The following is a 13,020-nucleotide window of genomic DNA, read 5'->3' on the forward strand; positions in this document are numbered from 1 at the left end:
TGCCTAGCAGCAAGATCAGGGTATTGATATGATCGCTACTGTATCTGCAACTTAACTAGTCGGACTATGGGAGCAGGTTCTATGAAAATCTCTGGCTCAAGGTACTGTTAAGTCGCACTCAGCATAAAACTGTGATATTAATTTCTCTGCACTGCAAAACAAGATCTTTCCTGTTTGTTGGAAACTGGAAAATGCATGTCACAATCTGACTGGCAAAATGTTCACAACACTCATGAAATAGATGCAGAGAATATCAACGGACTACACTGAGGAAAAATTGTGTTGTATAGCAATAGAGGACAAAAGACCAACCTGTTCAGTTCTATGAAATATAATGAGACAAGTTACAAAACTAAACTTAATGTCTTGGGTGCCTTTACTACCTGATGTTATCCAGCATGGGGATGAAAATTAACTCCTCCCTCCCAGCTTCAGTTTGCAAGGAAACGAAGCAAAGCAACAGCAGAAATGGATGTCTTGCTTCCCTAGCCCTCTGCTTCATTAAGTTATGTTACTATTACAGACAATGCAGTTCATTTTTATTCTGTTTGCATCAGGCTTTATAAAGAACAGTTTAAGGTACAGATGCTTTCAGGAAGCTTTTATAAGGAAGGTGAAGCAGGAAGCTAGTTTCCATTTTAAACCATGCGTTAGATAGACCTGTGTGTGTGTATGCATTCATGATTTATAAGAGGCCAGCTTAGCTCAGTAGCTGATCCTTAAAAGAGGAAAACCAGACGATATAAAGGACGCTACCTTATGCTCTGATATCAGATTTAGGTGGAACCAGTGTCAGTGTCCTTGACTGCCTCATCCCCAGCATGGAGATCTTAACCATGCTGCAAATTTGGATTTAACTATCACAAAATGAACAAAGATGTGCTACACAATGTACTTATGGCTGTTCTGATAACTAGGCCAGGTGTAAAATGACCATTCTTGCCTACTCCTTCCTCAGCTCATGAAGATTGTTTTTTGCCCAGTGGTGCATTGACTTATGGACCATAAGACTATTTCCATTAGTGATGGAAATGTTTCTTGCATAAAATAGACTCTCCAATAACAAAAAACGCACATCAACACACACGTGACATTTATTAACAAGTTAAATCACTCGTGGTTCAGCTGTCCAAAAAAGTCATGTTTTCCTATCAAAAAACACTTCAGGTCCAGTTTGTCCTTTTTCTTTAAGACAAATCCCTTTGTCTCCAAGTGGTAGGTATTATAATGGAATGGGAAGCAAATTCTTCATACAAATTACAGAAAACTTACTTGATGGAAAGCTGCATCATTCTTTCCAATATATGTAAGGACAAGATTTTGGCTTTGCTATCAGCTTAACATTCTATCTCTGTTCCTCTTTTTCTTATTTCTTTCCTTTGTGTTGCACTGTGTTTGATTGTCTTGTACTCTTGCATGTCACCTATTTGCTCATAATAATCCTGTTTTCTGTATGCTCTTCTGTCTGGTCTGCTCTGTTTATTATGGTCTCGCTTCCTATTCCTTTGCTATGTCTCACTGTGCTCGTTTCTGTCACTAGGACCCCAAGAGCTCTCCTCTGCTTCCTCCGGACCTGTTAAAGAGTCTGGCTGCCTTGGAGGAGGATGAGGAGCTGATTTTCTCTAATCCTCCTGATCTTTACCCAGCTCTGCTGGGGCCTCTCGCCTCTCTTCCTGGACGAAGCCTCTTTGTATGTATTTGACTTAATTCTGCTGCTTCTCGCTCTAATTCTGGATTTTTTTAAAAATTTTCTGTGAGGTTGTAAGATGCATGAATTTCTATTTTCCCTTGTTGAGCTTCTGAGAATCTAAACAAGCTGGTGGCTCACTGGCTCTGGATAAATGAGGAGGAAGTGTAATGAATGAATAGCTATTGATCTAAGTCCTGATCTCCTTAGCTTGTTCCAAAATCAAAATAGCTGTTTTCTTTGTTTTTAAAATGAAGTTCACAGGAGAAACCTTTGATGCAGCATCTGTAAAACCGTATCTTCGATGATTTAGATGAGATTGGGGATAGTTCTAGAGCAGTGGTACCCAACCTTTTTGTCCTGTGGGTTGGATAGACAGTGCCTGGTCTGTCCATAGACCAGATCAGGCTGTTAGGCCTGATCCGGTGCACAGGGTAGACATAGCAGGGTCCAGTTTACCCTTATTATTTCGGGGGCGGGGGGGCAGCCTCACTCAGATTCAGCTGCTTGGGGGAGGGAAGGAGGGAGGGGAGGTGTGGCTTACCCCTGATGGGCTGTGCAGGACTTGAGAAATTTGGTAGCAGGGGAGGGCTTGCAGTATTGCCACTGCTTCCATGCTGCCAAACTTCCCAACCTGTTGGGAGCCCTGCAGGTAAGATGCCTTGGCTTCATGGACCATATTGGTTCATGGGCCAGGAGTTGAACACCTTTGTTCTAGGGTAAATGGGGGAGTGAACTGAAATAATTGGTTACGGCAAAACACTGGTAAAACTAGCTTGTTACCCAGAAAGATTTTTATCCTTATTAAATAATTATATGAAATTAAAAAATCCTCGTCTTTTAAATGCAAAAGAGACTCAAAGCAAAAAAAAAAAAAAAAAATGCCGCTTAGAAAATAATTGGAACCTGCTTGGAACTTCTGATTTCAATCATAAGATTTATATTTTACATAATCCTGAGTAACAGCAACATAGATATAAACAAATTTGCACAAGACAATATGTGCTGTTTCAGAAGCTTCCTGGTGAAGCCTTCTTATTGCATTCAGGTTGATTCTTGCTAAGCAGTGGGGCAAGACCATCTTTTTTACTGTCAGGTGTGTTGTGTAGATATGCAAACATGACATTTGTCTGATTTTATAACGTGATTTCAAAGGATCAAGTTAGTCCTGGCCAAGTTAAGTTTACAGGATTGCACCTGGTGGGGTTCACGATACAAGGGCCTAAATTCTAGGGACGAACCCAAGGCTTTTATTTTAAGTAAAAACAAACAAACAAACCCCATTGTCTTGCATACAGCATACCCCTGAATGGGGTATGGTTGGTTTTGTTGTTTTTGTGTTGTTGTTTTTTTTTAAGCCAGTATAGAGAAAAGAATTTTCTAGTCATGGTTCCATAGAGCAGGGGTAGAGCCTTATCTTCAGCTGATTCACTCTCATTTTCCTGTTTAACTAAAGCTCAAACCCTAGCTGCTGTTTGAAGATTGGTCTCCCTGAGTGGATCTGTGATTTCGAAAAGAGCTAAAGAATCTCTAAGGCTGTGAAATTAGAGAGACCGGGAGCATCTAGCTAGCGGACAGTAAAATTGCCCTAAGAATGGTTAGCTTGATTAGTGAAACATGAAAACCATTAAAAAGGAGAGATGATTGAAGAACAGTGAAGCATTAAATCAGTTTACTCCTTCAGCTGCCTGAATAGTAATGCAATACCTGCTACACTGTGGAGCAGGAATCAAAGTTGATTCCTCCAACCCTGGGCAGAAAATTAACTTCCCTGCTTAATACACACACCCTGATTTTGTTGCACTTTTTCTGGCGGCGGGAGGAGGGCAGGGAAGGTGTGTGTTACATGTGAGAACATATAGTTTGCCTGCTGAGGGGTAGTATACATATAAGATGGTTTGGACTAAGGTCATTAGTTTTAACTTTTGATTAAATGCTATTATGACTTGCATTATTCACTTCTGACTTGTACAGTTCAACTGGCTAAAAATAGATCCATGTTCTTTCCTTGTTCTCAGTATGGGATCATCATACCAAAAAACCTAGGTTCAATTTGTTGTTATTTATTATTTATTTATTCACCTTCTTGGTGATTTTAGTTCTTGGAACTGAGTGAAAAAATCTAGTGCAGTACTTGGCTGAGAAGTATAGAGTTAGGAATGATGAAAGGTTTAAAAGGGGGAGAGAGACTCCAAGTTGACAAGGGAGAGTCAGTGTCCCTGTGAGAATTTGAGACCCTGGCCATTCTTCCTCCTAAGTTCATTCTGAAAACAAGAATATATGGACCAATAAAAATGGACAAAGCATGTGGTCTTACTGCTGTAGGAGGGGTAAACATTTCTAGAGTAGCTAGAAAAGAACTGAATAATTTTGTAACAAATAGCACCGCACTTGGCAGAGCTACATATAAAGTTTTAAATCTTCTGCCAGGGAGTAAGCTAGTCACCTCTAGAGGATCTACGTAGAACTCTCCCAGTCTTGCTCCGTAATTTGCATTGTGCAATTTGGTTAGATTCCTTTTGGCAGAAATCTAGTTTCACAATACTTCTTCTGAGGACTCGGGGACTAGTCAAGGCCCAGGGAAAATACCAGATTTAGTAGAACAGTGATCTGATCCAGACAGATCCTTTTAAAATTTGGTTGAGATTTTTATCTCTGACTTTGAAACTGCTGATGCTTCAGCATAATTTGGATTTCATTTACTATTATGGGTTTGACAGGCTAATGCATGTATCAATATTTTGTCTTTTCCTGGACGTTAAAAAATATTTTTGAATGTTCTAGTGATAAACATGTTTTTCATAATATACTTGTTTGCCCGTATGTACTACATTAAATATCTAACAGCATCTTTCCCTTTCTTGGTCTTTAAAGAAGTCCCTATTGGAAAAACCATCGGAGTTGATGTCTCAGTCATCTTCCTTCCTGTCCCTCACCGGCTTCTCTCTTAATCAGGTACATAACTGGTGTATAAATCTGGTAAATAAACATCTAGCTCCCCAGTGTTAGAAACTGTCATGGTTCTCTTGTAGAATAGTGGTGCTTACCATTTGAAGCTTGCTTCTGGGAAACAGGAGATAAGTATAAGGAGATAAATACAGGCTCTTCTCTTCCAGCTGCTCCTCCTTCCTCCACTTGATGCAGTGCAGGGTTTTCTCTGCTGTTTGCTCCTCCTCCTTCCCAGCCCCTCTTCAAGCAGGCAAGCACGATAATAAAAAATTAGTTTTATGAAATGGGGTGCTGCTCAAATTACAAAAATGATGGAGGGGTGCCTCATGTCTAAAAAAGTTGAGAACTGCCATTCTAGATGAAAAGACGCACGAACTGGGAAGGAGTCTCAGTACAAATCTTATTCTCTGCAGACAAGGCATGGGGGTTTTTTTTTTGTTTTTTTTTGTTTTTTGTTTTTTGCCTTTTTTTAAATTTTTGTGTCTTAGTCATTTTGGTTCCCTTGCCTCAATTATTTCCCCTTTGAGTATCTTTTGATGCCTAATTCTGTAGACCTATACTCAAAACTCTTGTTGGCTCTGGGTGTCTGACCTTAATAGGACCCAGTATTGAACCTTCAGGGCAGGCATGGCCAACTGGCAGCACACATGCCACAAGTGGCACAGGCAGCCTCAATGTGACACATGATAGATCAGGGAGGTGGCAAGAAACACAGCAGCAGATAGGGCAGAAAGTAGAAAGCAGAGCAATAGACTGGGCAGGGGAAAGGGTGTGGGGCTTACCTTTGTAGCACATCTACCAAAAGGTTGGCCCCCACTGTCTTTTCCCTCTCTTTTATCATTTCTTTATGCTGGGATATGTTTCCCAAATAACGACTGTGAATGTTCTCTTGGCAGAGATGTTGTGGGCACTGTCCATTTGTAGAAACCTAGTTATGATTGCAGTCTAGCTGGAGAAAACTTTCCCTTTGAATCAGTGTAATAAGAGTTCACATAAATAACATTTCAAAAAGTCTTGTTAAATATAAAAGTAGAGTTTGCTTGGTCTTGTAACCCACAAGTTTTTCTGTAGGCTTAATGTTTTAAATAACCCTAGCACTCGGATTAAACTCACTTCTTTTAATCTTGTAGGAAAGATACCCAAATAACAGTATGTTCAATGAGGTATATGGGAAAAATATGAATACCAGCACAAAAGCAGAGGTCACTCCCTCAGTCACCCACCAGGAGACCTCACTATACTCTCTCTTTGAAGGGACACCTTGGTCTCCGTCCCTTCCAGCCAGCTCAGGTAATAATGTTAATATGGCGGCTTTCCTATTTCAAATCTTCCCATGGTAAGTCTTTATTGGTTTGCTTAAGTGTGACCTGTAAACAAAACAAGTTTTTTGCATCTTCAAAGATGACTTAAGCCTTTTGCATTCCATCCTATATCTAACTATACATATCACGTCTCTTAGTTTTTTAATAGAAAACTATTCAGGTGATGTGAGAGAATGGAAATATGACATCAAGAGCATACCTCCATTATACAACACAGTAATTTGTACGGATACTTGAGTTACTATACTTTTTGTCATACCACATGTCCCTTTTGCCCATAAATCAGCCCTCCAAAATTGGGGATTGGAAAGCTGATTTTCTTTGTTGGAGTAGAAGCATGGAGATGCTGTGCTGTAATGGCTGTTTTTTCTCTCTAGGCCAGCAAGCAGCAGGGAAGGCCCTGTTCTACCCCCTCACAGCTGCTGCCAAGTTAGCAGTAACTTTTGGCTAAGCAGCCAGAAGCTGCTGCCAATTCAACATCATCTGTCAGAGCATTAACACAGTAGCCTTTGCTTGAAGCTGCTAGTAAGCTGGCTGAGGGTGAGTGAGCTGCTGCATGCAGTCAGCTCCACTGTGACTTCTAAAAAAAAAATTAAAAAATCCTCTTTTTATATTCTGCCTTCCTAAACCACAGTGTACATCTTATTTGGGGATATGCAGTATGTGAGAAAATACAGTAGTTTGGGTACCAGGACCAATAAAACCATGCTAGCATGCCATTCCCCCTACCCCCAGGCTGTAATTATTCTTGTTGAGAAGCAGGTTATATTTAGTGTGACCATATGTCCCGGATCAACTGGGACAGTCTCAGATTTTCTGGGGTGTGTGTGGCTATGGGCAGGGCCAGAGTAGTTGTTGGAATGTGCTAGGGAGAATGGTGCCTTCTTTGCTGGCGCTGTGGGCTAGGAGTACTGCATGGGCTCTGTCTTGCCTCATGCTGATTTGTGGCTCTGGCCCCAACCCAGAGCCATGCGCTGCTAGGCTAGGCCACCATATTGTAGCCCTGATGCAGGCAGCCTGGTCTGGCCTGGCCCAGCCCTACCTTAACCAGGGACAGGGGTGCAAGGCTGGGGCTGGCTGTGTCTGCTGGGCCCAGGGGTGCATGGCCAGGATGCAGTTGCTGGAACGGGGCCAAAGCTGTGAATCAGATGGAGCCTGTGCAGCATCCCACCTGCAGCCCCAGCTCTGGCGAGAAAAGCACTGTGCTCCTGACAGCTGCTCTGGCTCTGTGCTCTGCCACATACTGCCCCAGTGCATGTGTGTGTGTATGCAGGCCCCGCCCTTCTTTTCCTCTCCCCCCACCCCCAATAATTATAGTCACTCTGGTTATATTAGCCCAGATAGAGCACCATGCAAACAGATATGCTGCTTCTAGTACTAGAATTATCTTGAGTACTCCTGCACGCTGCTTCATTGTATGATGTAGAGGTATCACAAGAGTCAAATTCTTAAGAAGTAGGAAGGGCAGGAAATTGTAGTCTCTGCTGAATAGTCCTAAAGATGCATAAACCCATGTTCCTTCCATCCTGGTCCTGAAAAATCAAGGAAGACTAAGTTCACAAGGTATTTCAAAGGAAAAGGAAATTTTGTCTGAAGGGGTCATGGAGAAAGTATGTAGTCATACGCTTTAAAATAGAAAGAAGGTAAATCGAGGCACAGGCAAAGGAGGGAAAAGATTTAATATTAAAGAAATTGCAGGTTTGAAGCCAAGAGATCAGAATACCATTTTATTTCTTTTGCATCAGCTGCAGAACAGTTCTTAAGCTGAGATTTGCGCAACAGAGGCAAGAACTGCTAGGTGAGATGTAAGGGAAGAGATTTTTCTCAGTCAACAACAGTACAATTGCATAGTCGTTATTTTGGGAAGATTTATGTTAAGACATTCCTATCTGTTTTCTGTCACCTTGCATCTTTATTTAAGATGTACTCTCCCGTGAGCCAGCTACCTGTTACACTACTTTAATATACCTAGATCTCTTGTACAAAGTATTGTGTTCTGTCCAAATAGATGTGCTGCCATGCCAAACTCACCCATGCCCCTTTCTTGCATTAACTGCTGGTCTGAATTCTTTTCAGATTTTTTTTGTAGACTTGCTGAACTTGAACTTTAAGCTTAATTCAGAAGGACTAAAGAATTGGTTTTAAGGAAAAGCATTCTTATATAAAAATATTTTTTTCTCAGGCTACTGAATAAACTAATAATTTGTAATTTGAGATCAAGACTAAAAGTGTACCCCAATTGTATCTGAAACACATCTGGAGAATCCAGTTCCACTGGTTGGCAAGATATCTTTGTGGGACTTTTTAGGAGAGCTCCAGTGTTTTAAATATGGATTTGTGTGTTCAGTGTATTGGGTTATTAAATTAAAGTAATCACTGTGTATGTGTGCTGCATTGCAATTGGTAGGTTCTTAAATCTTGAAATCTTGAAATAAGTAGTAATAAGCTGACTGGCTTCGTTGAGAAAAATCCTATGACGATAACTAATACTATATTAGAGTTAAGTCTCAGATGTTCATAATGCTTATGCTTATTTGTTTGACATTTTTACTCTTTTTTTATGTTCAATAGACCATTCAACGCCAGCCAGCCAGTCCCCTCACTCCTCCAACCCTAGCAGCTTGCCAAGCTCCCCTCCAACTCATAATCACAACTCTGTTCCTTTCTCCAACTTTGGACCTATTGGGACTCCAGACAACAGGGACAGAAGGATTGCAGACCGTTGGAAAACGGATAAGCCAGGCAGGTGTTGGGTTTTAGTGTTGAGATAGAGCCAGCTGTCACACTCCAAGTTGGCGTTTGATGCTTTGCGGTGTGTTTTTGTGATGGTCATTTCTAACTTGTCCTCTATTTTCATTTTAGCAATGGGAGGATTTGGCCTGGACTATCTCCCGGCAACATCTTCCTCTTCAGAAAGCAGCTGGCATCAGACCAGCACTCCTAGTGGCACCTGGGCTGCCCAGGGCCCCTCCATGGAGGATTCCTCCGCTGTGCTCATGGAGAGCCTCAAGGTATATTTAAGTTTGCAGAGGACAGAACAGATATTTGTTATGCACCTGTTTCCAGCCAACCTGTGAAGTTGGGAGATCTGGTCATGGGACATAATGCAAAGTACATATTAAAATGTCCCAAATACTAGAGAGCTAAATTAATACCAGGAGCTGTGGATTTCCTGCACCAAGATCCATTTAGGTAGACAGTGAACCAGACATGAGACAACCATGGTTTCAAATAGCTCTGTGAAAATCTCTTCTCAGTGTAGACCGGGGTGGGCAAAATGCAGCCCATGGGCCTGATGCAGCCCACCAGGTCATTCTATCCTGCCTGCAGGGCCCCTAAAACATTTAGAAAATTAATATTTATCTGCCCCTGGCTGCCTGTCATGCGGCCCTCAATGGCTTGCCAAAACTCAGTAAGCGGCCCTCCGCTCGCAATAATTTCCTGCCCCTGTTGTAGACTGTTATGTGGAAAAGGAGTAGGTTGACTGAATATTGGTGTCTCTAAAATTAAGCTAGGGATTATTTCTGTTTCATGTTTAATGTGGGGTGAAGCTTAAAAGAAGGAAATATTTTTGGGAGAAGAGAGGGTTATTGAAGGAAGAGGTTTTTTTATTAACCAGTGTGCTTTGTTAATGATCTGGATCTCAGATATTAGAGTGAAGAGCATAGTATAAATATTCTGCTTGGAGAATGTATAGAAGTCCTCCCTCTCCACCCAAGCACCAACTAAATGGGTGCTACTGCTACCTTTTTCATTCTTTTTTATTTTTTAGTCTATCTGGTCCAGCTCCATGATGCATCCTGGACCTTCAGCCCTGGAGCAGCTGCTAATGCAGCAGAAGCAGAAGCAGCAACGTGGACAAGGCACCATGAATCCACCGCACTGAGAATAAGGTGGCGACCCTTGCAAACGACGGCTCCATAAACCATGGCATGTTGGGTTTGCAGGACTGGCCCACACAGTCCTGTGCAGGTGGCAGCCCTCTCTTCTGTTCCTTGCTGTCAGGAGGGCGTAAGTGCTCCACCAACCCACTGAGTGTGCACAAGTCTGCAGTGCAACAAACAACATCAGGAACTCTCCCATTCCCCATGCTCTCTTGAGGGAGGGAGGAACTGCTGTTTGTCTCACTCAGTAACCTGATATCACCGCCTCTCACCTTCTCCATCGTGCATGTCCCCAGCCACATGGGAAGTAAGAGCTGAGAATGAAGGGCAGATGGGAGAAGCCAATGAGAACTCAATTCTTTTCCTCTTTTGGGGAGATAAACTAGGAATCCATTAATGATTGCTTTGCTGACTGGGAATGTAGTTGAAATTATTCCTAAACATCTTTATTATTATTACTGTCTCAGTAGTAAGATCACACTGAATTCTTCCATACACAAGACGTACTTTGTAGTCAGTGTGTAGCAATGAAAGCCCCAGTTGCTGCTCCAGTCAGAGGTGGGTGGTGACAGAGTTGGGATCTATCTCCTGGGCTGGTTAGGAGTTTCATGAAGGAGAGTCTGGCACTTGACACCACTTCACCTTTCACTCGAAGGCTCTGAGCCGCCCATGTGTGGGTTAGAGACTCCAGCGTGAAATGCCCTTCCTGCTGTAGGTGTTCGAGCTGTAATCGGGGACAACAGTGGGCATCACAGTGCTCTGCTGGACAAGCAAGTAATTGTTCTGGAGTTTTAAATTAATGTTTCTGATTCCTGTACATTTTACAGTAGCATAGTGACCAGCCTTACAAAAAGGGCAGGGTAGTCTGTGCATTCACAGCCTGACTCATTTTAATAGGTAGGTAGATGCTTTCAGTGTTTTTTTTTTTTTTTCTTTCTCTCCCGCCACCCCATCCCCTTCCCTCTTCGCTGGATGCTAGTAGTTTTACTCCCAATGTGCAACATCACACAAACAAGTAACAAGGGGTCCAGCAGGACTGAGTACAAGGACAGTGAGCCTGGGCAGCGTGGAGTGTACAGTCCCACAGGCACGCATCAGCTCCACAGACTCCCACACAGCTGCAGCCCCAAACTTCTAGTTCCAGAATGATGTGCAAGCCACCACATAAGTGGTGTAACCCGCATACAGAAGGAAACATCGTGCTGTTCACATATGAACAGGCGCAGAAGGGGAAATAAAACATTTTATTTGTTATTTATTAGGGGGAGGAAGACTGGAAATCTCATGTAGACAAGAGGACGGCATTTCTGTTAGTGTCCCAAGGAAGTTATGGAAACTATCTAAATGTCCGTTTGCTGTGCTAGCAGTAGGGGTTTTTGTGAGATGATTCAGGATCTCTGAGCTGGGAAACAGCTGCAGAGCAAAGCACATGCAGGAGCCTCAGTGACACTGGAGCCTGGGCAGCCCCAAATAGCATACAAGAAGGAAATGTTGAAATTTAATGCCCTTCTCTACAGATAAGATGGGTCCCCCCAGCACCCACTCACTAGCAACATTACTGTTCTCAGTTGCATTTCTAAGACACGTTTCCTTATGAAAGGTCTAAAGCGTGAAGCTCCCAGCCCCAGGGGTTATATAAACCAAAACCCTCTGTACTTCTCCAGCCCTCCCAGTTTGTGTATTTGAGCTGTGCACCCAGGCAGCTGCAACATTCCAGTGTTTGAACTGTCACTGACTCTTGCACCCTAGACAAGCTAACCAGGTTCGTCATCTCACTCCCAACAGTGCCAGATCCCAGCCACAGAGTCCCATTTCTGCATGAGAATCTGGTGTTTGGAATGTTTTCTGAATCTTGGCTGGGATTCCCCATCTCACTCTCCGATGTCTGGGGTTGTGAGCGAAGGGGATCCCCAACAGAAACTGGTTTGTGTCGTAAGCTTTTTTGTGTTTTTTGTCTGTCTGTGCAAGACCTGCAGCTGCTGAAATCAGCTTTGCCTTTAATTAAAACAAATTGTCCATCCAGGCTTGTGTAGCTTTTATTTCCTGTCTAACTGAACTGCAGTTACTTGCAGGTATGTTTTGTAGAAATCAGAGCAAGATTTGTAATAGGAATTAGAATATTGACATGGGATTGAAAGGAACCAAATGTGCCAGAGAGATTCCTACTTGGGCTCAGCATAGGTAGTCACAAAAAAAAATTGCCTGCTTAATCGAAAACATCATGATTTGTATTCCAAACTAAAAAGCATGGATAAGAGTGACTAGCAGTGCTTTTATTTGAAAGGTTATGCCCAAATGCCAGAGCCTGAGAATGAACTGAACTTGAAATATTAGGAGTTGATGGGGTGGTTGAGGAGACTAGTACTGAGCTGTTAGTTCCATTTCCCTGATTTATACATGAGCCAGGGTGTTACTGACAATAATCACTAGCCTGAAGGATGTTTGGTCACAGTTCAAATGTTGTTGGTGCAGATGTGTGCATACCTGTAGGTGGTGCTCTTTTTGGCAAGAGTTCTCATTTGAGTTTGAAACTGAATTGCCTTCTCATAAATAGGTACATCTTCAAAGCACCCTAGTGGGAAAATACAGGGATGCCAGCAAATGTACTGATTTGGCAGGTTTCAAGTTTCTGTTGCTTCTGGACATATTACAGATAGATATCTTTCTGCTTGTGGGGGTTGTCCAGAATATACACATTAGCACATCTGGACGAGTGTGCAAGTGTGCTTTGTGGCACCTCAGAGCCTTTTGAGGCTCTGCAAAATGCACCCTGCGCCCATGGTTTGGTTCTCTGTGCTGTATATTTGCAGCATGGAGCTAAATTTAGATACCGGAAAATCCCAGTATCAAAAACCATGCAGATTAAAAAAGCGGTGCAGTGCACATAGCAAAAGCAAAAGTAGAGCTTGTCTCCTGTACATTGGATCATCACTGCTGCAGCCCCAGAAGGCCCCAAATGTCCCAGGTAAGTCTGCTGGGGTTAGCCCATATGCTGGCCCCAGCCTCCCCCACCCCACCTGGGGCAATTTGCCTCATGCCAGAGTGTGCATGTAGGGCAGGGGTGGGCAGAATGCAGCCTGCGGGCCAGATGTGGCCCACCAGGCCATTCTATCTGGCCCACAGGACCCCTAAAAATTTTAGAAAATGAATAGTCATCTGCCCCATCGAGGGCTGTCTG

At 42.8% G+C, this 13,020-nt stretch overlaps 1 protein-coding gene across 2 annotated transcripts in view; it reads left to right on the plus strand.

Moving 5' to 3' along the window:
• SMG7 (SMG7 nonsense mediated mRNA decay factor) overlaps positions 1–11,865 on the plus strand; it is an 83,283-nt gene extending 71,418 nt beyond the window's left edge. The window contains exons 18-23 of one of the 2 annotated variants that reach the window (XM_014596025.3): positions 1,541–1,690; positions 4,562–4,642; positions 5,767–5,926; positions 8,530–8,700; positions 8,821–8,969; positions 9,731–11,865. In XM_014596025.3, the coding sequence (XP_014451511.1) occupies positions 1,541–1,690; positions 4,562–4,642; positions 5,767–5,926; positions 8,530–8,700; positions 8,821–8,969; positions 9,731–9,844 (825 nt within the window). In that variant the 3' untranslated portion in view covers positions 9,845–11,865. The remainder of the gene's footprint in view (positions 1–1,540; positions 1,691–4,561; positions 4,643–5,766; positions 5,927–8,529; positions 8,701–8,820; positions 8,970–9,730) is intronic. The other variant, XM_014596024.3, reaches the window with a different exon arrangement.
• Positions 11,866–13,020: the final 1,155 nt, after the last annotated feature.

This window comes from Alligator mississippiensis, chromosome 5 (genome assembly GCF_030867095.1).
Source record: "Alligator mississippiensis isolate rAllMis1 chromosome 5, rAllMis1, whole genome shotgun sequence".
NCBI lineage: Eukaryota > Metazoa > Chordata > Crocodylia > Alligatoridae > Alligator > Alligator mississippiensis.